The sequence below is a fragment of the Pelecanus crispus genome, chromosome 1, assembly GCF_030463565.1.
Source record: "Pelecanus crispus isolate bPelCri1 chromosome 1, bPelCri1.pri, whole genome shotgun sequence".
NCBI classification, from domain to species: Eukaryota; Metazoa; Chordata; class Aves; order Pelecaniformes; family Pelecanidae; genus Pelecanus; species Pelecanus crispus.
Window position 1 is genome coordinate 191,905,751 of NC_134643.1, and position 23,047 is coordinate 191,928,797.

Sequence of the window (23,047 nt, forward strand, 5' to 3'; positions counted from 1 at the left end):
CTCTTTGCTAGAAGGCAGTAGGTCTTCCAAAGCCACTACAGTACATCACTAAGTAGAGCAACTCTGTTTGCTAAGTTGATAGGACTCCTACTCAGAATTTAGCAAGCACGAGGGTGACTAAGGTACAGGCTTCAAACCTGCATGAATACAGTACAGTACAGCTGCCAAAACACCATCCCACCAAGCCAGAGAAAAAGAGCAGAAGGACCCGCCTTAGTTTTAATTCACATTGTTCTGTTCTGTTTCACAGCTGTCACATAAAATGCTTACACCAACTAGGAGTTAAGTGGCCACAACAGCTTCTTTTAGCAGTAGCATGAGTTCTTACCAGCGTAAGATACAAATAGGTATAGCACAGAATTCTAAAACCTTTGCGGTCTCTAAAGAGAGTGGCAGGCAGTAGACAGTTGTAACAAGCAACACTTGATCAAATTATACAAATGCCCTCTCAAGATTTAAAGCCATGCAAAAGCAGATATTACAGAAATATTAATGGCTTTAGGTATTCCGCATGTGAGGGACATGAGGTAACGCATATATTAAAATAGGTGCATATTATGCTGAGAGGAAGTACAGCTTTTGATCCTCAAAACCAAGCGGGGTCTGACTCTGACACCAAACGCTACAGGCACATCACAAGCAGAGTGACTTCTGTGACAGATCACCTCTCACTCTGAACATTGTTTCCTGTGATTTACGCTGATGACAGAAGTACCAATGCACAACATATGAATGGATTCTTCTACGGAACTAGCCCTCACCCCCAGGAAAGCAAAAAAAAACCCCAAACCCAAGCGTCTTGAACAGCGCGAAACTCATCTCTTCATTGGCTTTTTGTCATTAAGTTGTCACGCTGCATTCAGACACACATGCACACACACAAAAAGAAGTTACTCCTATAACACAGCTATTTGAGAAGACAGCCAAGTGGCAACTGGGAAATACTCAACTAAGCACCAGGAACTCCCGATTATGAACCTCAGCAACAGTTACTTAGAACAAGCTTAGGCCTTGTCCTCACAAACACTCAAGTACACGCTTTCTTTTCTTTTTTTTTATTCTAAAGGCCCTTACCATGCAACTAAGCTGCAAATCTATTTCTAAACACATCTGGACCTTTCAAGTCCCTCCATGCTGATGGTAAGAGTTTGTATGAATTAAAGGTGCTTTCAAGTCTCCTGAATCACTCGTGCCTGAATTTAAGAGGGTCACCACCCTTGCTTCTCATTTGGTAAAACACCTCACCAAAATAAAGTCAATGAGTGTTTGTTTCAGCAGTTACGGTTTTAACATACAGATCTGATTCTCTCCTAAATCATCAAGACTCACACTGCAGAGCATTTTAGAAATAAAAACAAATAGGAAACATAACTATTCCATGCAGTAAACTATTTTTTCAACTTAAAACGATAACAAAGTCATTAAAGAGTTCACAGTTTTATCATTCAGGCAGGACTTAAAGATGGCGATGACCTTTCAGTTGTAACAGATCCAGGTGCAGAAAGCCAAAGCATGCTCTCCAGCAGTTAAAGGAATCAAAAGTCCTGGGGACACAGTGCAGAAATGCCATGCCAACTAGACAGAAGTCTAGTCAGGTGTGGAAGCATCACACAGCACCATTTATAGGGTATCACGTCCCAGATCAGAAATATTAAGTACATGATCTAAAAGACCACACCTAAGATCGTGCAAACATGGTATACTAGCTGTAGATCCAAGCTTTTAAGTCAGCCAAATGCTACACTGCACTATGGGACTTAGCAGTTCAGAGATTATCAAGCATAATCTGCCTACTCAAGTCAGTTCTTTCAAAAAAGGCTACAAAAGTGACACTAGTATTACTGTACCAGATATTAAATAATGCCTACAGAATGCGTTTTGAAGCGTTGAATGTACAAAGAACAGAAATATAAACTAGAAAAGCAAAGCAACTATGTTAATATAGGAAAAAACAAAATGCATATTCTGACAGTATTCTTTAATATTTCCAATGACCTTTTGGCATTGAGGGTTTTTTGGTTTGCTTGTTGGTTGGGTTTGTTTTCCCCACAATAGGAAACTTGCTTTTTTGGGATCTTAAATTAGTTTTACTATGCCAAATACATTTGCAAATTGCTTTTTAGATATAATTTATCTTCTGAAAAACTTTTACAAGCTACAGCCTAAGCCCCAAAAACCCGTAAGATTTCTTTATGGAATGATAATTCAGCATCATCTTATGCTTCTGCCACCTACTCTATTCAAGCAGAGCTAACCATTTACATCCTCTCCCCTTCCAAGTATGTTAAATAGAAATACTTATCCAGTCTCCAGTTCTGTCTCCTCAGTAACCCTCTGTTTTAAGTAAAAATAACCTTTGAAAGCACATTAATACATGTAAACAGGTAAAATCATAGAACCGGAACAGGCCAGGTTGGAAGGGACCTCTAAAGATCATCTGCTCCAACCTTTCATGGGAAAGGGAGCCCAGATGAGATCGTCTCACACACTGCCCAGTCATGTCTTGAAAACCTCCAAGGATAAGGCCTCTACGACATCCCTGGGGAGGTTGTTCCAGTGAATGATTGTTCCCACCATAAAAATTTTATTTCTTATGTTGAGACGACATGAAAATCAGTTCTGGTCCCCACAAGATATAGAAAAGAGGAAAAAATAGATCAGGCCAGAATAAAAACTAATAAAGGTTGAATACATTTCTCCAGTAAGCTTGAGGCTTTTTTAACCATAAATCGCAAGCGATTTAGTTATTTGAACTACAATCTACCGACATGGAAGAGAAAGTTGGTTTGTTGTAGTTTGGTTTTTGGTTGGGGTTTTCTTTTCCCCCCCCTTCTTTGCAACACAAGTAGCACAAGTATTTTGACAGAACTGCGCCGGGCTCCTCTGCAGGCAGACCTCACACGAGAGAGGTTTCCAGGGGAAACTCTGCAAGCAACCCCCCCCGTACCCCCCCCCCCCCCCCCCCCCCCCCCGCAGCAGGGGCAACCGCAGGGCGCTGCAGCCGCTCCCCTCGCCCCTACCAGCGGCTCGGCACCCTGCAACCTCCCGCTCCCTCCAGCACCCCAACACCGGCGGCTCAGGCAGGCCGCCAAACTTCAAACACCCGAGGGGCAAGGCCCGCCGCCGCCGCCGCTTCCGAGCCCTCGCCGGCCCGGCCCGCCCTGCCCCCGGCCCTCACCTGCGCCGCTGCCGCCGGGTCCCGGTCGACGTCCCCGTCCGAGAACCTGCCGAGGAAACACAACGGCGTAAGATGGCGAGGCGGGGGCGGGCGGCGCGGACGCGGGGGCGGGGAGCTCACCGCGGAGGAGCCGGAGCCGCTGCCGCCATGCCGCCCGCCGCCCCCAGGAAACTTCTGGAGCTGCTGAGGTACCCGCGCCGCCAACCCCAAGGCCGCAGCCGCGCAAGGCCTGACGGGATGCGACGGCACCAACGGGCCCCGCAAGCTCCTCCCGCGCCTGCCCGGGCGGGGCGCGGCGGCCATGGCGGCCTAGGGCAGCGCGCCGCCTCCCCCTGCCATAGAGCGGGAGGGCCGGCCGCGGCAGAGCGGCTCCCCAGCCCTTTCCGCCCGCCTCTTCCTGCGCCGCCGGCGTTGAGGGAGATGGCGGCGCCGGCGGGGGTTGGCGGCTCCTTCCCTGCCGAAGCTCGCCCCGCATGGCGGGCAGGGCTTCCCAGAGCGGGGCCGCGCAGACACGGGAAAGAGCGGGCGGCCGGCCGAGCCGCCCAGCCGCCATTTGGGGGGCGAGCGTGAGGGGAACGGAGCGGGGGAAAGGCTGAGGCGTTCGTGGCCGCAGGGGGCGGGAGGCACTGGGCTTGTCTGAAGCTCAGACGCGTCCTCCCGCCCCGGCCCGGAGGGTGCCGGCCTCCGCCGCTGCCGCTGCGCCTCGGAGAGCGCCTCCGCCCGCCTGGGCCGCTGCGGCCCGGGCCAGGCCGGGCCCGGCGCCGAGGCAGCGCCCGCAGCCTGGGGCCGGCCTCCCTCCCTCCTCCTCCTCCTCCTCCTCCCCGAGCTCCCTTCCCTGAAACGCTTCAGAAAAAAAGCGCATTTGTCTCCGCCGCAGCCTCACACGCGTGCGGCCTCAATTTTTTTTACTTTCTGAGTCAGCAGCGGCTGGGATTTGGGATGTGTTTTGCTGGGCTGCTGCCGCAGGCACAAAGGCAGATGTGAGAGCGCAGGAGTTGCTCAAACTCCAAAGGCCGAGCCCTCGTTTTATGATGTACTCCAGCTTTTCCCTTCCTTTGTCGTACTCGGGAGAGCCAGAAGTATGGATGCACCCGGCTGGTAGACTGGAGCCTAAGGGAGATGGGAAGGGAGTGATTTTCATTTACTGCTGGTTGCACAGCAGAGCCTGCTGTTGGAAACACCTTACTGTCTGCTGGAGACTTTCTCCGCTTCTCTAACTGACATAAAGTAAGCTGACAAATCATTTTCCTTTTGTAATAGTTACATGTATGCCAAGAAGTTTTGCTGGCAAAGTTGTAACCCTAATGGTGTGATTTTTTTTTTTTTCCCACGCTTCCAGTAAATCAGCAAAACACTAGTCAGTCAAGCGTTATCACTTCAAGTTTCCTAGTATTACGAAATACTTGTACTACAGGAGAAAATCCCTATTTTCTGATGAAAAGACCTAGCCTCCCCCTCCAGTGCTTTCGTCAATCTGAAATGGCCCCCAGGATGAGAACCATATCGGATACGCTTCTGCAACGCTTACTCGCATTCCTAGCACTATTGCTAGCCCGCCCCAGCTGCGGGGAGTGCTGCCAGACCCGCAACCACCGGTCAGCTGGCAGCAGCCGCTTGGGTTTGGGCACGGCCAGCCTTCCTGAAAACAGGGTGAGGTGCGCTGGATTTGCAGGTGGAAGTCTGACTGCGTGGGAGTCAGGGAAGAAGCACGGAATTAAACAGGGCGGTTTCAACTGCCAAGAAACAGGGCAGCTGTGGCAGAGAACTGCTCGTTTGATGCAGAAGAGTTACTTCTATTCGACTGGACAGAACTATCTCTGCCACAGTTCTGCTCCCATTAGTTTTTCTAGTACTCATATGCTTATCTTTAAATTTAACCTTAGGTACCCATCAATAAAACTTCTGCATTAATTCAATCATAGAAAGTCCCATTTCCTTTAATTTTACATTCCACTAATCTCCATCTAAATCTAATTTATTTTTAATCCACCTCCTGCTGAAACACTGCAATATGCGAGATTTTAAGGACCTAGTGGTTTGGGCCAACAGTTCTGTCATACACGCTACAAAGACCTTTGTGATCAATGGCACCCCAGAATTATGTTGAAAGTTTTTGGTTGGTTGTCTGTAAAGTACTGGGAAGTGATGGAGAAGTTTAAGTCCCATTCTTGGACTTAGCTCAGCTTTCATTTGAGCTACAAAAACGTACAGTACTGCTATTTCAAAGGATACCCCCAGCATGCTGGGTACGTTCGAGTCTGTTTAGAAGTGATTCGTGAATTGCTCATGGCCCATCACAGACTCACACCGATTAATCACGTCCTATCTCTCAGTGTATTTTGGTTATTTATGATGGTCATCAAAACATAGTAATATAAAAACATTTCAGACTAAGTACAGAAATATGTTTCTCCACTTGATTTATTTTCATAATAAACCAATTAAAAATACAAAAGACAAGGACCCAAGGTTCAGAGGGCTCCATCACTTAAAAATTTGTCTTTAAATACAAATTCACTCTGTAATATGAATACATATAACATTAGACCTCTAAACATAATGATCTTATTTGCATCTATCAAAAATTTGTATGGAAACAAATTAGCTGAAAAACTTCCTTGCGACATTGACTATACATTATTTACAATCAAAGACCTTGTAGCAGTATTAATCTCCAAATATCTGCATAAATTGTATGTATTTCATTTCCCTCCCCCCTTACTAAGTAATCTGAAGTAGAAAGCAAGATTGTTAAGCTTCATAGTTGCAAAATGGCATGAAACGTTTGCACCTGTAGTGATGCTGTTAACTTCTGTAATTAAATATATCTGATGTTTTCATATAAAATATAGACATGGCATTGTCCATTACTGGAATAAATGTTTCGTGTACTCTCAATAGGAGTGTATATTCCATTTTGCACACACAAGAGCTTGTGCTGCAAAAAAATGCAAGAAGATAGGATAGTTATCCAAATCTAAAACTGGTGTAATTCACCAGTATGAAACAGATACTTGATCATAAAAATTCATACACATGGAATGAAAATGTTCCACACTAAAAGTAACTGTTGCTTCAAAAGTTGTGATACACGTACAGATTAAACAGAAAAGGTTATAATAATGTTACTGCAATGTAAATTGGCAACAGACTGAAAACGTACAGTAAGAAAGAAGTTTGAAACTTTGGCGAACAACCTCAGGAGAAAGTCTTCAGAGCATAAAAAGCATGTTCCTTCATGCCTGTATTTTGAAACATGAGTAATACATAATTTTATTTATATGATAACATTTAGCAATTAACAGAAAATCAAAATCCATTCTAAAGCATGAATTCTAACAATTAACTGCAGAAACTTAGCTTTGCAAAATCTTGCTTCAGAATCAAATCATATATACATAACTGAAAAGGTCCCATCACATTTATGAAAAGAATCATCCACAGGGTCTTTTATTTATTTATTAATATGAATTGGGTTCCAATGGCTCATTTTCTTGCTTCACTTGCACGTTAGATGGGAAACCATTCGGACTGGACACTACCATCACAAATGGTTGCTGCTGGAATCTTTGCTCCGACTGCTCAGTATCATCTAATTTGTCACTGTCTTCTTCTTTTACCACTCCTTGTACGCCAATCTGTTTTGTTTCTGGTGCTTTAATAACTGAAGTGATCACTGTGCCCGATGGGTGAGCTACCACCTGTGAGCTGCTAGGCGAAAACGTTACCACGGGGGTAGTGGCACTGAAGGATGGAGACGAAGCCATGTTGACTGTTCCATTGCAAATTGTCTGCACGCTGCTGGTGAGCACCTGCTGAACTTGTGCTGGGCTCAGCACAATTGAGGAAGGAGGTGAGACTGGCTTCTGAGACTGCAGCATGACGTTTTCTTTAAGAACCGTCATGGGTTGCGAAGTAGGAATGGCTTGTAAAATGAATTTTTGGGGCGTTGTTGCCGAGGCTGGATCTGTGCTGGCTATCACTGTAGTAAGAGGCACCGTCTGGAGTGTTACAGTATGCAGCTGCTGATTTCCAGGAGAAACAACCACTGGAACTTGGGTTGGAGTCTGTAAAGTCCTGTTAAGATTAGAAAAGATTACAGGGTGAGAACACTTCCACGCTGAGTTTTGAAAAATAATTATAGATTTACTACTGAAAAATCACTCGGCATCATAAACATTTCATTTACCCAGCGGTTCCAAAAGAGGTAGCAGTTGCCCTCCTAATAAAACAAGAACCGGACCTGACCCCTAAATTCAGCAACACAGTTCCCAAAGTAAAGGTACCCTGCATGAACAATGCTACCATCGCCAAACTGAACAGTCTGCCTTTGAGACGTTCAGCAGTTCATCAGAAAACCTGGGAATCGCATCTAAGATCTTCTTGCGCATCAACCAACATCACGAGCACGACCCGCTACACATCTGCCATCAATTTCACAAGGTACCCTAAGTAGCTTCTAAGTTACTAGCCTAAGTAATTCGTAAGTCAGGCCTCAATTCTCCTGACATCTATATATACATTTACCTATATGTAAAAAGTATCTGCGCTGGAACAGTGAGTCTGGTCAGGACCTTCTCAGACTCCCACGACACAGAGTTCTCTGTCTGCCAGGCTTGTACGCTCCTTCTGGTAAAGCGACTGAACAGAATTTGCTCCCAAAATGTCAGTTTAAATTAGGAATGATTCCATCAGTTCCAGGCTCACAGACTTGGGTACCATATTACTTTCTATATATGTACAGCTGAGAGGGCAAGGTTAGAGGATTAATGGCCATATTGCTGAAGTATACAACTACTACAATGGACAATGCTGACTTTGAGATGTGGCCGAAACACGTACACTCCAGTCATGCAAATATAACAAACAAAACCCCAAACCATAACATACTCCTGGCGAAGCAAATGATTTCCAGGGGAGGGAAAGAGGAAGGGAACGGTAACTGCTTTGACACCCTCCCACAGCTTGCTCCAGCCCACCATACCACGCTGTCTCCAACAATCTTTTTCTTTCCTTCTGCTTGTCCTGCAAAGTTCTCTCCAACCTTCCTACTTCTCTTCAGTGTTTTCTCCTGCCTGCCCTCCTCCCCTTTTCTAGTCTTAAGCTCTCCCTTGTGTTTTCTTGAACATACTTGACACTGACTAAAACCAAAAATAACTATCTCCTCCTCCTCCTAAGCTTATTTCTGCCCCTGCTGAAATCACTTTAGATGGAAAGCCATTTTCTGTCAACATTTGTACTTTCAAGTCCATGCACAATACTGCATGCTCTTCCTTCTGAAGACTGGTCCTCAGGTATGCTGTAAGGGTTGCCTGCTATACATCTACCGTGGAATGTCCTCCTTTCTATAGTCCTTCTACCCATGTAGTACCTATTTTTTACAGCTCTGTGAAATCCTGCTTGCCAGCGTTTAGCTATTGACCAGTCAGATCAGACTCAGCATATTCTAAACTTCAATTTAAAACCATGCTCTGGCTATCACAGTACAACAAAAAGCTTACCAAAGCAGGACTTAGGTGATGCTGAAGCTATGGGGCAATGAGGATGCAGATGCTGCTGCTGCTGGCAGTAGTCCAACCGCACAGGGAGCTGCACTCCCCCTTTCTTAGTGCAGCAGCAGAGACGAGTGAAGGAATATTTTCAGAGGATTTCCCAGGTCCTTCTCAGCTCAGTCCTCTGGGAAAGGCCTCTAACTGAGCTCCAAAGATTGCTCCAGCAAGAGCGGCTCCAGTAAACCCAGCTGGTATCAGGCTCAGGGCACATCAGCACTCCCTGAGCATCCTCCAGCTGCCAGTCCCTGCTGCAGGCAAGCTTTTCCCCACCTCCTATGTGGCTTGGTAACACAAGGAACAAAATCTCCATCTGTAGCTTTCTCTTCCTCACAAGAGAGAAGATTGCAGTACCCACAAATGCTGCTATAGCAAAACAAATCCAAATCCTTGCCCACGAGGCCCCCACGCAGGTCTCATCACAGAGGCCATAATAACCAGGACGCAAAATTTGATGTGACTGACACCAGAGTCCATCTTGAGCTCCTGTTTGACACAACTGGAGACAGCCCAAGGAAGAAGCTCATGGAAATGGGGGCTGGCCGGAGGTGAAACACCAGCTACAGCGGTCGCTTCTTTCTTTCCAGCTTCTGGAGAACTTGGTGCTGCACAACAAATACCAACAACCGAGCTTAAAGTGCAAGGCTCAGAATGACAGCACCACGGCTCACACCAAGTCTGCTAAGGGTTATCAGTGCTTCCCCCTGCGCCCCCCCCCCCCCCCCCCCAGCAGCTCCCCTGGGACCTTGATAGAAAAATTCCAAATGTCTGTGTCAGAAGCAGTAACAGGATGAGGGCATCCACTAGCTTTTTAAAAAAAAAATAAAACCAAAACAGTCAACTACCTACAGTTAAACAAACTTGCAGTAAAATCAAAATGACATACAGATACAGCTCAACCCAGGAAAGTCTACAGAGACCAGCAATGCAAGTGGAGCAGCTACGAAGGAAAGACAACTGACACTTGCCATCAGAAAAGCGTTAAAAGTATCAGAGCAGATACCAAGGCAGCTCTTTAATCCATGAAGAAAGTTACTTGAGCCGGAAAGATTAAGATCAACTCAATAGTTGCAGTTTTAAAAGCAGCAGCTGAAGCTGCTAGCCTGTGCTGGTATGCCATCCAAGTGTTACTTTGAAGCTACTTTCTTGTTCTTTAGCTGTTTTGTTTTAAAACAAAATAGTAAAAATAAAAGCTTCTAGCTGCTAAATAGCTGTGAAGGACAACCTCAAAAAGTGCGAACTGGATCTAATCAATGCAGAAGGTATTCTGCAAAGCACAAGGAGCAACAGCTCTGAGAAGACCGAACCAGACCGTTTGTCTCAGCACGCTATAATTAGTATTTGCCTATTGATGTTAAGCCATTTTATTTCTCCTGAAAGCAAGTCCCATACCTGTACAGCATACTGTGACTAACAGTTTATTCCAGATGCTCTGTCTTCTCCATCAGTCAAGATACCTATATATGATACACACATATATAAACATGTATATACACACTGATGTATACACACACACAGAGTGTGAACTTGCTACAGGGAAAGCACGCAGCAGATGTCTGTACAAGCACAGGCTTAAGTAGCACACAGCACCATAAATACACCTTGTTATTTATGCTAATGGTAGCCAAGCAAGACATTTGCTTTAACTGCTAAGACTACAGACAACTGTGTGTGTTTACAAACTAAAAATCTATCTGCTCAAACTATTTCCCTTGAATATCATTGAAAAAATGTTTTGCCTGTTTTACAAAAAAAAAAAATGTACACACTACTTAAGGTGATCTGTTAACGCTGGGCTACATTATTTTAGGTGCTTTGAACTGTGTATTTTGCTATGCTTCTGAATTTCATTTTCAATTTCCTAGCACCCTTCCTACTCTAAGGTACAAATCTATTGGGTAATTACTTTAAAAGTTCCTGCTGAGGTTACAAAAAGAACAAGAGCATTGAGCAACAGTGATGAAAAGGAAATGCTGCCATAAAACAATCTGGTTACAACTGAGAAAAGAATGACAAAAATTCTGATGTAATTTTAGCTTGGCAGAAAATTATCATCTATTTCTTGGTCCATTTGGTACCGTTAACAGCCTAGAATTGTGCAGTATCATATTAGCTCATCAAGAGGTAACTAGTGATAAAGCAAACAATAAGTGACAGGCAGGAAAAAGAAGTTTATTCATGGTAATTTATGTGAAATTTATGAAATGGAGAAAGGGAGAAGATACCAAAAAAATATTGAAGCTACAAGCCAAGGTAAACAAAGTATTTCACAGCACACTAAGAAAATGAAACAAGGCAATATTAAGAAATAGAGAGAGGCAACAGAGGAGAATTCCCTCTCCAACATACACATTGTTCAACCTACAGCTAGCTATAGGGGAAACGATGGCCGTGAGATAAATGGGCGAATTTCCAGGGACTTTCCCCATTTGTTCAACTAACTGGTTGCAAACAACTCAGTCACGCTAGGAAGAGTGAGGAAGGTGAAGGGGTGGGATGTGCTTGTTAGAACCACTTCAGATGCCCGAGTGGAGAGGCAATCTCCTTTGAGTGACTATAGGAAGCATCAGCCAAATGCAACTCAGGAGTTCTACCGTCACTGCAAACTGCTGTGCTCATGTACACGATCCTCAGAGTCATCAACAATCTTGTCAATACTTCACCCCAACATATTGCCTCATAGCCAGTGGCCTTTCTACAGCACAAGCCACGCAGACAGGAGCTGCTAAGCAGATGAGGGGGAGAAGCCCATGAGAGGTAGAAAGGCCCTTCATGACCAGTCTGAACACAGCCTCCTCCAGAGAGAGGGCAGAACCCGTCTGTTCTTGTCCAGCCCTTTGCCTGGACAAGGTAATTTCTTACGTCATGAGGACAGAGACAGAGGACTCAACTCTCAAGTCTGGTGTCCTTTTTACTGACCCACACAGTCTTACAGTCTTCTTTCCAGAATTTTTCAAAACTGCACACTCACCTGAATTAAAACACAGAAACTTGTGCAACTAACAGAGACCTGCAGAAACCCCACCTTTTTTGACAGTGCCAAAGACGTGTAAAGAGAGCTCCTGTGGATAGCTTCTCATTGTGTAGAAACAAAATTAATCCGTCTAGATGACTTTGAAGTCCTTTCTGCCATAAGCAGCCTTCTTCCTACCTACCGCAGAAATTAAATCAGAAATGGGCTTAAGAAAAGGTCTTCTCAGCTGCAGGAAAATCAAATCGAAATGTTTGGTTATAACCAAAGTCTTTGCTGTGATAGAAGTTGTCCCTACTGTAAACATGTTCTGAGAAACACACCCTGTTGTAAGCTAAATGAGAGTTACTTGTAGAAGCCCACTGAGATCACATCAGCCTATTTCTGACCAGCACTTCCCTCAGAAGGGCATTTTCCTCACCATCCTGCAACTTGAAATGCAGTCAAGCCTCCACTTAAGAGATGACAGAGATCAGCTCTTTGCAACTATCGCCGGCTTCCCTTCCTTTGGGGAAGGCTGCAGCAGTGGTGAGCCAGATCCAACAGTATCTGCTAGTCGGTGTGCTGGAGAGCTTCTACTTCAGGCCTTCCTTTGGAGCATGAAGACCCAACTTGTACTGATGGAGGACCAGCGTCTAATTGCAAACAGAAGCAAAGCACGTGCACCGATGCTGGCCAATCAAAGTAAGGCCTTCCAAATATTAGCCAGGAGTTGTTTCCCATTATCTAGAAGTCCTCAGCTGGCATCGTATTCCTTCGCTCATGTTCCCGTCAAGTCCCTGGGAACCCTAGCGAGCTCTTTACCACGACTGATACCTGTGATGGTTTTTATTCAGCATACCTGTAGGAATGGCAGGGGAGTGATGGGCTACATTAGCTGACATTGTGCAGATTTGACTCTCGTTCTTATTCAGGGAAAAAGGACTGAAAGCAGATGGTCAATGCAAAATCTCACTAGGACAGTGCCAGACTGCCTCCCTGTGTCTGTGTGGTTATGCAAGCTCGAGCAAAACCAATATACATAGGGTGTGAAGTATGATTACAGAACATAATGGTGACATTCACTGCACAGCTTACACAAGCTAACGTCTATACATGGCACAAGATGAAAACACTTCATTTGAAATAGCAGCAGTAATCACATTTTCAGAGTTGATAAACTCATACTAGGCAAATCTGTCTATTTTTCAGCATCAGCATAGCTGCAGTCAGACCACCAATACATCATAGCCTGGCCTCAGAAACAGATTATGGAACAACAGCAGAAAGCATATGTGTTTGCTTGGGGTAGACATGACTTTCAAAGGTAATTCCCTCTGCTTAGCGGGACAATCCAACTGTGTTGGCATATTGTTGGCTTCATCATTGTTCTTATATAGAACGTTCATGCCCAGAAAAAACACAATTCACCTTCAGCTACTTCCTTCTCCTCTTGAACAAGGATCTTGCCATTGTGGTCCACGCTTGTGTCACCTTCAGGATGAATTACTGCAACGTTTTGTACCCCAAAGGTTGCAAAAAGGTCAAGATGAAAGCTGAGGATGATTCATCATGTAGCGGTTCTCCAGTTCAGAAGTGAACACACAAAGCATATCCCACTGGTCCTCTGTGGTCTGTATTAGCTTTTCCCCCAGCTACAGAACACAGTCAGGATACTGGTCTTCTAACATGCTCTGTCCAAGCTATCACAATGACAACTTGAAAATATAGCAAAGAAACAATATACTGAATTTTGATAGAAACATTGTGTTTAAAACCTGAAGTCTGCTTAAACATTGCACAGGATCTGTCAACACTCAGCTAATTGGAAGTTTCTTGGTATACAGAGCTGCCATCTAGAAGATTCAGCTGTGTCCCATACAGTCAATAACAAATAGAGACATATAATTTTAAATTACTCACAGTATGATCTTCTCTGAACCGTTGGTAACACAAGAACCTCTTTTCACTCCATCCAGAAGACACTCCATCTTAAATCACTACTACTCTAGATTAAAGGTAAATGAAAATGCATCTCTCTATCTGCAGCCCTAGTCATTTAAGGGAGCAATTTTTTAATTGCCCAAACGCAGGCGCCTTGGAGCTCTGTACGATGTCCTAGACTACCCATGACAAGGTAAGTCCCTAGACTTACAGGAGAGGTACACTTTCTGGAGCAACAGAAACGATGCCCTTTATGCTCAGAATGGTCCAGTGAACATGGAGCTGAATTCCAGCCCTACTTCAGTGCCTCCGAATTCCAAGCTAAAACACAATTACTCCAATAAAGCAGATATCTGGGTTAACCTGCGTCAGTTATTCTGGTTTAAGCAGAACAATTTTACAAGCACTAAATTCAAAGAGACTTTCTTTTTTTCCCTCTTCCTTAAAAAAGCTGGCTCATTGGAAAAAGTTAGAAATAAAATGCTCATCCAGAGAGGCATTTTTATTTTTGTCTTATCACTGGAAACCCGTGATGCCAAATTCAGCTCCCATTTACAGGCCTGGAGACTGCAGTAACTGTGCTTGTATGCACTGAGCCAGAGCGGTTAGACCTGCAGAACAGCAGTGAGTTTGCAATTCCGAATATTCTCACTGGGGACACTGTATGTCTTCCCTGGTCAGCAAAACCCAGTCTGCATGACCTGACCCTGCTCCTGCCCCGTTTCCCAAGCTTAGGTTAGCACCACATCACAGCCTTTCTGTTTAAGCACTGGGGCTGAAGAAGAGGCATCTATCCCTGGCGAGCAATACTTCTTCTTTTCTCCCCTGCACACAGCAGCACCGAAACTTGTATAAAAATCCCATCACAAGCCATCCAAAAGCCAAGACCTTTCCACTTCAGACACTACCCTCCCCTTGAAGTACACAAAACTCTGCACGAGCTTTGTGCAGCTATAAATGAAGCCACTGCCTGTCTCCTGTGAAGAACTAACATCTGATTTTCACGGGCATGCCCATTTCTTTGAGAAACGCAAAGAGGCCCTGGGGAACGGCTGCCACACTCTCCCAGCAGTGCTCTGGGAGCAGACTTTAGCAGGTAATGCTGCCTAGCGCAGGGAGGGGATGGTGACACCAGCCCTTCACAACATTCTTCAAATATAATTCTTTTACCAAGTCCCTCAGCAGAGAAGACGCATGTTCAGACTTCTTCTCTGAAGGATATGGTTAAGTGTTAAGAAGCCAATTGTTTTGGCCTCAAAAATCCTCAATATTTTCTCTATTTTTTTTTCTTCTCACAACACAACAGAAGCAAATTGCTGCAGAGGGAAGAGCATTTATTTCCTTGAAGAAGAAGAAAAAAGAACGTCTATATGAATAAAACTTTAGAAGCTACATTGCGTAAGACAAATTATATCGGTCCAAGAAGTTCACACTTCAAGGCAGAGCCCAACCACTAACCAGTACGCATGAGAAAACCTTCTGAGGATCATTCCCAAACCCTGGTTGCCGTTTCACCCAAATGACCTTGACTATCTACATGCCCTGACCTCTGAACACCAACTGGCAACCAACGTTGCTATTTGTCCTCATGCTTCCTTATAAAACTACTATAAAGTGACTCCAGCCACAACCCTACAGAGAGTGTGCGTACAGAAGGTTTGTCAGCTCTTATTCTATAATGGCAATCGTACCTGTTAGACCATTCATTTCAACCCCTATGGAAGCCCCACTGCAGCAATTCAGAACATGTTGCACAAACACATTCAACTGCTAGAGATTTACAGCTGTTTGAACAAACAAACCCCAAATCCAGTTCCTTTGTTTTAGCCTTATTACAAAATGAGACCTAAAACATATGCTTCAAAAAATGTTCAATGTGCCGTTCTACCTCACCAAACTATGTGAAGTTTGCACTTTGAGCAGAAACGTATCTGTCATAAATTGTATTTTTAGAGCCTGGAATGGGCAGTGACTACTGCACAGGACTCATCAGCACTTTGGTTTGCAGCTTGGCCCATCCTGGTTAAAAGCACACCAAAAAAATCTGGGTTGTGGTTTTAATTTTCACTCTAACTGCTCAGATACCTCAGTACATTTTTTCTTAATTAGCAATACTTCTATACTATTCAGTAATTACGTACTGTACTGAAAAGATCCGATGGGTCTTTTGGTTTTTTTTCCTTCATCTGGGACGCTTTGTCATCTTGGCTAAGGAAGTGCAATTGAAGACTTCATGGAATAATGTTGTAAATTACAAACAATGGATTAGAACCGACGCAACAGAGAACCCTAAGGCTTTAAGGCTTTTACTTCATTCAAACTTCATACATGTATCATCTCTACTACTTCCCCCCCCCCCGCAGCTTATTGCCCAAGGTCCGATTGTGAAATACCATAATGCAATAATTGAGTGTCATAATGTCACTGAGCAGCTTTCCAAATGGTAGGCTGGACTTCTTGCCTGCCCGCCGTCTTAGGTCTTACAGATACTTCTGTTTGTTGTTACTTTTTATACCACCTGTGCTATTGATATGTTTTTTGATATATAGTCTAGTGTAGGTCTAGCCTAGAGCTATTTAACTCTGCAAATTGCTGAACCTTCCCCCTATTAATGTTTAATAGCATTATTCTACTGACTTAAATGGTACTGTATAGCTTCAGTTATGTCTGTACTTGTTTCCTTTCACTATACTGCCCTAGTCAATTTTTACAAGTAATTAAATCCTTCATCAACCCTGAAATCATAGGATTGCACTGTACAGAGTAGCTTCATTCCTAAGCTTTAAAAACTTACAAGACATCACCTTGGTGCAGATTTTTATTACTTTTCTAAATTAATTCCAAACCTGGTGGGTTTTTTTTGTAAATTCTTCCTAATTATCTTTCACATAAACTTCTGATCAAATATAACCCTTCCCTCCCCTTTGTGCATCTTGAACTAATTCTAGTTGGTTAAAACAATAAGCAAAATGCAATTTGATTTCAAATCATGCATTTTAGTATTAAAAGACAAATTAAAACGGATATTGTCTACTTAAAAATGGTAGCTTTTTCCAGCTTGTTTTACAGTGCCTACCAGTAACTATGAAAAATATTTTTTCTTTCATGGCCCAATGTATTTATTCCCTTGCAGCCTTTACTAACCAGTGAATTTCTCTCTTCAGTGTGAATTTTTCATATTGCAGTATGAATGAAAACATTTCATAATTTTTTAAGAAAATTAAAAAAACCTCAAGATTCAAACTAGGAAATCCAGGGATAATTTTAAAGTTTGGGGGTTTTTTTTAGCCCAAGGAAAGAAGAGATAATGTAAGATTTTCTTGATTGAAGCTGCAGTCTTGGTTTGTTATTTCCTATATATATAAATCTTCAGCTTCCTCAACTACTTGGTTCTCTCCTAAAGCGTTTCTTATTGATTCTATTATATCAGTCACTGGAGGCTGATCCAAACAGTTTCAGTTCTTCTTTCAGTTCTTCTGAAAAACCTAGCTGTTATTGCTGTTCTGGATTTTCCTTTTATATAAGTGGAGTTTTAATAACTGAATAGCTTTTACAGCATCCCTCTAGTAGCAGAGATGAGAGAGCAAAACTTATTCTTTGGAAACGAAGAAATTATTTGTCATTAGTGTCATTACTTGCTTCTCTCTGACAAAATTGCATGGTTAACCCCAGACAGTCAGTACCACTCTAAATCTATTGGTGGCTCTGGATGCAATTTTCAAAGGAAAGAACAGAGGAAGGGAGCAGGAAATAGCATTACTGACATTTTGCAGCACAAACTGATAACCATTATAATGGTGATGTTAACAGAGCAAATCTTAAAAAACAAGTTATGTTGATAATTCATTAAGAATGTGCAGCTCCTGAATTATATCCTGAAGCTTTCCTGAGACTGCTTTAAGGTCCAAAATCACCATATACAACTCTGACATTCTTGTGAGGAGCCTAGATTACAAGAACATTTATTTGGTTTAGGTCTTTTGTAGTCAGTGGAGATGAACAAGCTCCATCAGGGGACGCCTCAAGCTAGGGTAAAACCAGCCTTAAGTGACTGTTTTTTAAAGCTTCTTCATTAAGGATGCTGCTAACAGGTACATGCAAAGGAGTCATGATGCTTAAACACTGTGTAGTGTTAGCCAGTTGACTTACAAATTAAGCGTGGAAGCATGACTGCCTCCCAAAATAGTCTGCAGGTACACAGCTCCCATGAGATTATTCTGCTAATTGCTTTCTAAAATTAAAAGAACATGCTCTTGTAACAGCAGCAAAATGCTAGAGTAGATAACATGGAGCTTTCCCTTGTTGTAACTAGGGACAATGAAAAAGATGAAAGAGGTGACAAAAAATTCTTAGGAAGAAAAATTAAGAAGCAAGAAGGAAAATCTTTTTGAAGGGATCATGCAGACACACCATGTATAATTCAAAAGTGAAGACACCAAACAGTCAGTGAAAAACCAGAGCCATGAAAATACTGCCTCTGCTGTGGGACAGAACTGATGATACCAATTTTAAACAGAAGTTGTGTGTTTTTTCTCTTTAAAGGATTTGCATCAGGCCTAATACCACAGGCAAGATGCACTACCCTGCACCAAAGGCAGAACATTTATGAGTGTACATGTCGCAGTATGCTGTAGTAACTCCCAATTCCTAGGATCAGCCACGAAGACCATTTCACTTCAACCAAACTGGGAGATGAACATTGTTTTGAAGCACAACAAAGAATCTATCTAGCCATCATCTGGTGAATTTGTTATTATTCAAACATTTATTTTCTGTACATTTTCTTACCTTATATTCTGAACAGAGGGATTTAATGTTTCATCTGGAACGTTACTGGTTACAGCTGCATGTCCTTCTGCAAGGGACTGCAATGGCTGCATTACATGAACTGTCCGAAAAAGCTGAGTAGGATGTACTGGCTGCGGAGATTGCATTGTCCTCAAAACTTCTGAAGCCAAGCCAGGTGTCTGCTGCTGTACAACTTCTACGTGCTCCTTCAGCTTAGCAGGCTTCGAGTTTCCTGTTTTTAGCACTGTGGTTGATCCTCCCTTTGTTCCCGCGTTTGCAGACGCTCTAGATCTGCTCGACTGGTTTCTATTGGCCACAGGAGTTGAGAGCAGCGTTGAATCTGATGATTCAGTGCTAGGGCTTGCATCTTCATCATCTATATAGATGAGATCTTTTGGCATGTCTTTAAATTGATATACTAGGCGCTGACCTTCTACTTTGGCCAGTATTCCTCTTTGGTAATAGTATCTGTTTAAAGTGTACACACATCAAGTTACACAGTGTCTTTTGTCAAAAAACACCCCCCGCCCCCCCCCCCGCCCCCCCCAAAAGACTACAAAAACCCCAGAAAATAAGACCAGCAGTAACAAGCAAACAATATTTTAAGAGCCTAGTTTCTTCACTATAAAGGAGCGGCCAATTTAATAGCGTATTTTTTTCCTCAAACATCTTTCTTTTACTGGTATTTCTTGTCACCTTTTAATTTCAACCTCAGATAACTCTGAGGAGACACAGAAGAACTCCGTGACTTGGCAGCTCTGATATCAACTCATACTCTTTAAAAGTTGCATGAAACTTCTAATTCTCCTCTTGACTCATACAGCTCTGATATCAACTCATACTCATTAAAAGTTGCATGAAACTTCTAATTCTCCCCTTGACTCATACAGTTCTTTCGGTTACCTGAATTCATGCTTATTCACCAGTGAGCACAGGCAGACATTTTAGTTACAACAAAGCAAAGGGACTAGGACATGAGAGCACTACTTCTATTATATTTACAAATTAATATGACAATTTGAAATCACACACACTGAGGTGTGAGGTGAAGGGAAATGAAAAGAAATGCATAGCTGCTCAGTTGGACAATTATCAATCAGCAGGTAAGACTGAAGCTTTGTGGATGTCTGTTTATTTTGCACAGTCTTTCATGTATGAGAAAAATCCCAGCCTGATAGGCAGAGGCACAAGATAAGACGTTTTAAAACTGTCTGTACATGTAAGTTCAGAGAAGCGCAACGAGACCTTAATTCTAAAACTGTATCTTCCACTGGAAATGGGATCATTTGCAACAAGTAGAAATAATTTCATCAATACACCTGAATTTAGGATTTTTTTGAGAAAAGAGATTCAAATTTTATGTAAAAGGTTTGCTCCGCTTGGAATCTTCAGTCTCTTACTTTGTCTGTGGCTGACTATGAAGATGCAGTTTTTGCAGCAGCACTGAAAATGTCTGAGCTGAGACTGAAGGTGACTGATTTGGGGTTGAGGTTAGTAAGGTCACTTTTACTTAGCTTATGTATTTTGCCGAAATAACTTCTTCATTTCCCAGACTGATAGAATACTAACGCTTTTCTGTTGTTACACAAATTAGATGAGGCATTTAATGCATGCAAACCCCAAGGCAACAAAACCAGTCTATTATTAAAAATGCACATACCTGAGAGCTCTACCCATTGTTTCATAATTCATGTCAGGTTTGTTTTTGTGTTTTCCCCACAACCTGGACACGGCCTTGGAATCTACCAGTTTGAAAATGCCTTTCTCTCTCTGAGTCCATTTGATATATTTAGGACATGTAGCTTTGTCCTGCAGCAGTGCTAGTAAGAACTCCCAGAGATAAATTGTATTTCCTAAAATAAAAGTATTTCAGGACACAGGGAAAAAAAAATATTAGTTGACCATATTTTATTAATGATGTAAATAATCTAAAAATTAAGAAGCTGGTATCTTTACGAGTACACTGTACTGTATCATCAAGACTAGGAAATAGTGGTGGAAGGGCATGGGAAGGGATTCTTGTTAGTTATTACAATCTGAGTGCCCAGACACCCTAGCCCCTGTCTGTAATCTACAGTCAGGTACCAGTCAGCCTACAGTCACCCCTTTCCAGCCACCGGTGTTAGACAGCATTAGTCACCTATGTGTACACTTCCCTCCTGCCTAATCCAGTTACAGAAGCAGTCCCTATTGCTTTACCCCAAATAGAAACACGTTCAGGTCCATCTTCTGAAAATGCTGTAAATTAAACCCTTGCTTAAATACTTTGCTGAATTGAGGTGAGTGTTATAATCCTTCAAAAGGCTAAACAAAATCCTTACTTTTAACAATTAGATTTCTATGGGGCAATCAGTGGCATATGCTGAGGTAGGCAAACCTTCAGAAAAAGATTTTTTTTTTTTTTTAATCCAGCGAGCACTTGGCACTTGCTGGTAGACAACATTCAAATTTCATTTTACAAACAAGCAGGCGCAAACACTTACATGTGGAAACCCATCACATCTGTTCAGTGTTTACCACATATAAAGAAACAGTATTAAATTCACAGATTGTGAATACTTAAAACTACTACAAAATTTGCATACTCTTTTTTTCCAAAAGCACATTTAAGGAGTTTAAACTCGTATAACTAATGAGACCCTTTTTCCTGCTTTTTTAAGGCTTTTGGTGCCTGATGTTCTTTTGGACACTTGAAGCTGCACACAAGCTTCTCAGTGATAAATACGTTGTTAGTCTGAGAAAGGCAGAAAAAACTTCTTATGTGAAACTATCACCTCCCACAAGTAGCAAAACTATGTTTTTTTGTGGCAAAACCACAGCAGGGACAGCATGTGCAGATTTCTTAAGTTTCACAAAAAGTGATGTCCAGTGCATCAGGAGGCGACAGGATCTCTTTTGTTAGCTTCAATGTAACCCGGCAGTTTTTTTCAACTTTAATAACCGCCAGTCTGAACTTTTTTCAGCAAGAGGAGGTGTCTTACAAATTAAAACTCCCATACTACTGTATTATAATCTATATTTTGCAATCTGTATTTTGCAAATATTCAGCAACATCATCAGCACTGGCAGTACAAAATGTTAACAGCTCCTTCGGAAACTTGAAAAGTGAACACCCCTAGAGAAAATACACTGCCTTTGCAACAAATGTCTCCCAGCTTCTATGAAACTGTCAGCCCGTTTGCTTTCGGATACCCCGAAGGCAAAGGTTAAGACTGCTTAGGCAAGGCACAATGTCAGCCAGGAGTGAGAGCATTCCCAGCCACTTACCATCTAATCCAGGGTGCTTTTGTTGTCGTCTAGACTAAAAATGCTCAGCTGCATCAAGGCAGTCTGAAAATTTGTCACTGCTTAGCCACTGAAAATCACTGTGAAGAGGACTGTCTGCAAAAACCACCTCTGCTTTACTCACAGGCAGAATTTTTAACCTCCTCTGAGTCACAGCAGAACAAGAAATATGTAGAAAACTCAGTTTTCTCCATGCATCACATCAAATAATTATATGGAGGGCTTGGTATTTTAGCATACGTGTTCTTAGGGGAACATTGTGGATACTGAGAGACAGGCAACTCTTACGATTTTCTAGCTGCTTTCCTGTCATGGCCAGTTATATTAATATCCCTTTTACTTCAATTCTGTGTTCCTCAAAACGCTAAACAAATGCTTTTGTGGTATCTTTTTTTGTAACAGGCAGTGGTTTCAGGCAACACGCTCCCTTTTAATTCCTTCTGAATTAGCAATTTTGTAACAATGGACAAATGTGAAATATGAGGTATACTTGCTAGTGACAGAAACATTAGACTATTCTGCCTTTTAATTTTGTGGCTAGCTGCTTTAATATTTTCTATTATTTCATTTGAGCACTATTTGGAGGTTTCTCTGATACTTTTGTTTCATTTTTACTTAAAAATCACGTTTTAATTAAAAAAAAAAAACCAGCAACAATGCATACTCAAAATTGCTAGCATTAACCTGTTAAATATTTATTGCTTGCAAACAAGTCTTTATTTCCTGTTATTGCAGAAAATCCCTCTTCAAAAGAAAAAAAAAAAAAACAAAACCCAAACCATACTCATGTGTCAGTGTAGCGATTTTTCTGATTTCAAGAGAGACTGACATTCTTCTGCCACCACCTTCCAGGTTTGGCTGGGCTTCTGTCCTGGCAAGTATTGCACAGCATGCAAGGCCATCAGTCCCTAGGCCTGCGTGCAGGCGCTTGTGGTGACACAGGGGAGCAAAGCAACAGAGCTGTTGGACAAAACTGACGGGCGTTACTGAACAGTTCAGTCTGGAGGAAATGATTTATTGTATCAGTTACGGGGTATTTATTTTCTTTCTGCCTTTTAAACACAGGCGGAATGAAAGAAGCATCAAAACAGCAAGTTTCCTGCCCAAGTCTTCAGGCTGCGTTATAACTTTCCTCAAAATTTAGGGCTTGGTACTTCCTGCTGCCAACTGGCAGCCTTGATTAGCTCCTCATGCAGAATTAGACACACACAGATGGAAAACGTTTTCAAAGATCATCTGTCAAAATAACCACAGCCCAAGAAACCCTAATACAATGCGAAGCACTCCCCAAGACTTCACTCAAAACACAGCAGCCTCTGTGGCAGCTTGAAGAGTTTCCAAGAACCCTTGCTA

At 42.6% G+C, this 23,047-nt stretch overlaps 2 protein-coding genes across 5 annotated transcripts in view; both read right to left on the reverse strand.

Annotated features, from left to right (window-relative positions):
- Positions 1 to 3,327, reverse strand: part of SUGT1 (SGT1 assembly cochaperone of MIS12 kinetochore complex) — a 28,594-nt gene extending 25,267 nt beyond the window's left edge. Inside the window, exons 1-2 of the mRNA XM_075716066.1 lie at positions 3,299 to 3,327; positions 3,179 to 3,224 (exon numbers count right to left, since the gene is read on the reverse strand). Of these exons, the coding sequence (XP_075572181.1) occupies positions 3,179 to 3,224; positions 3,299 to 3,327 (75 nt within the window). The remainder of the gene's footprint in view (positions 1 to 3,178; positions 3,225 to 3,298) is intronic.
- Positions 3,328 to 5,581: 2,254 nt separating this feature from the next.
- Positions 5,582 to 23,047, reverse strand: part of ELF1 (E74 like ETS transcription factor 1) — a 95,948-nt gene continuing 78,482 nt past the window's right edge. For all 4 annotated transcript variants that reach the window (XM_075727427.1, XM_075727434.1, XM_009491514.2 and 1 more), the window contains 3 exons: positions 20,070 to 20,262; positions 18,410 to 18,877; positions 5,582 to 7,255 (listed from right to left, as the gene is read on the reverse strand). In XM_075727427.1, the coding sequence (XP_075583542.1) occupies positions 6,640 to 7,255; positions 18,410 to 18,877; positions 20,070 to 20,262 (1,277 nt within the window). In that variant the 3' untranslated portion in view covers positions 5,582 to 6,639. The remainder of the gene's footprint in view (positions 7,256 to 18,409; positions 18,878 to 20,069; positions 20,263 to 23,047) is intronic.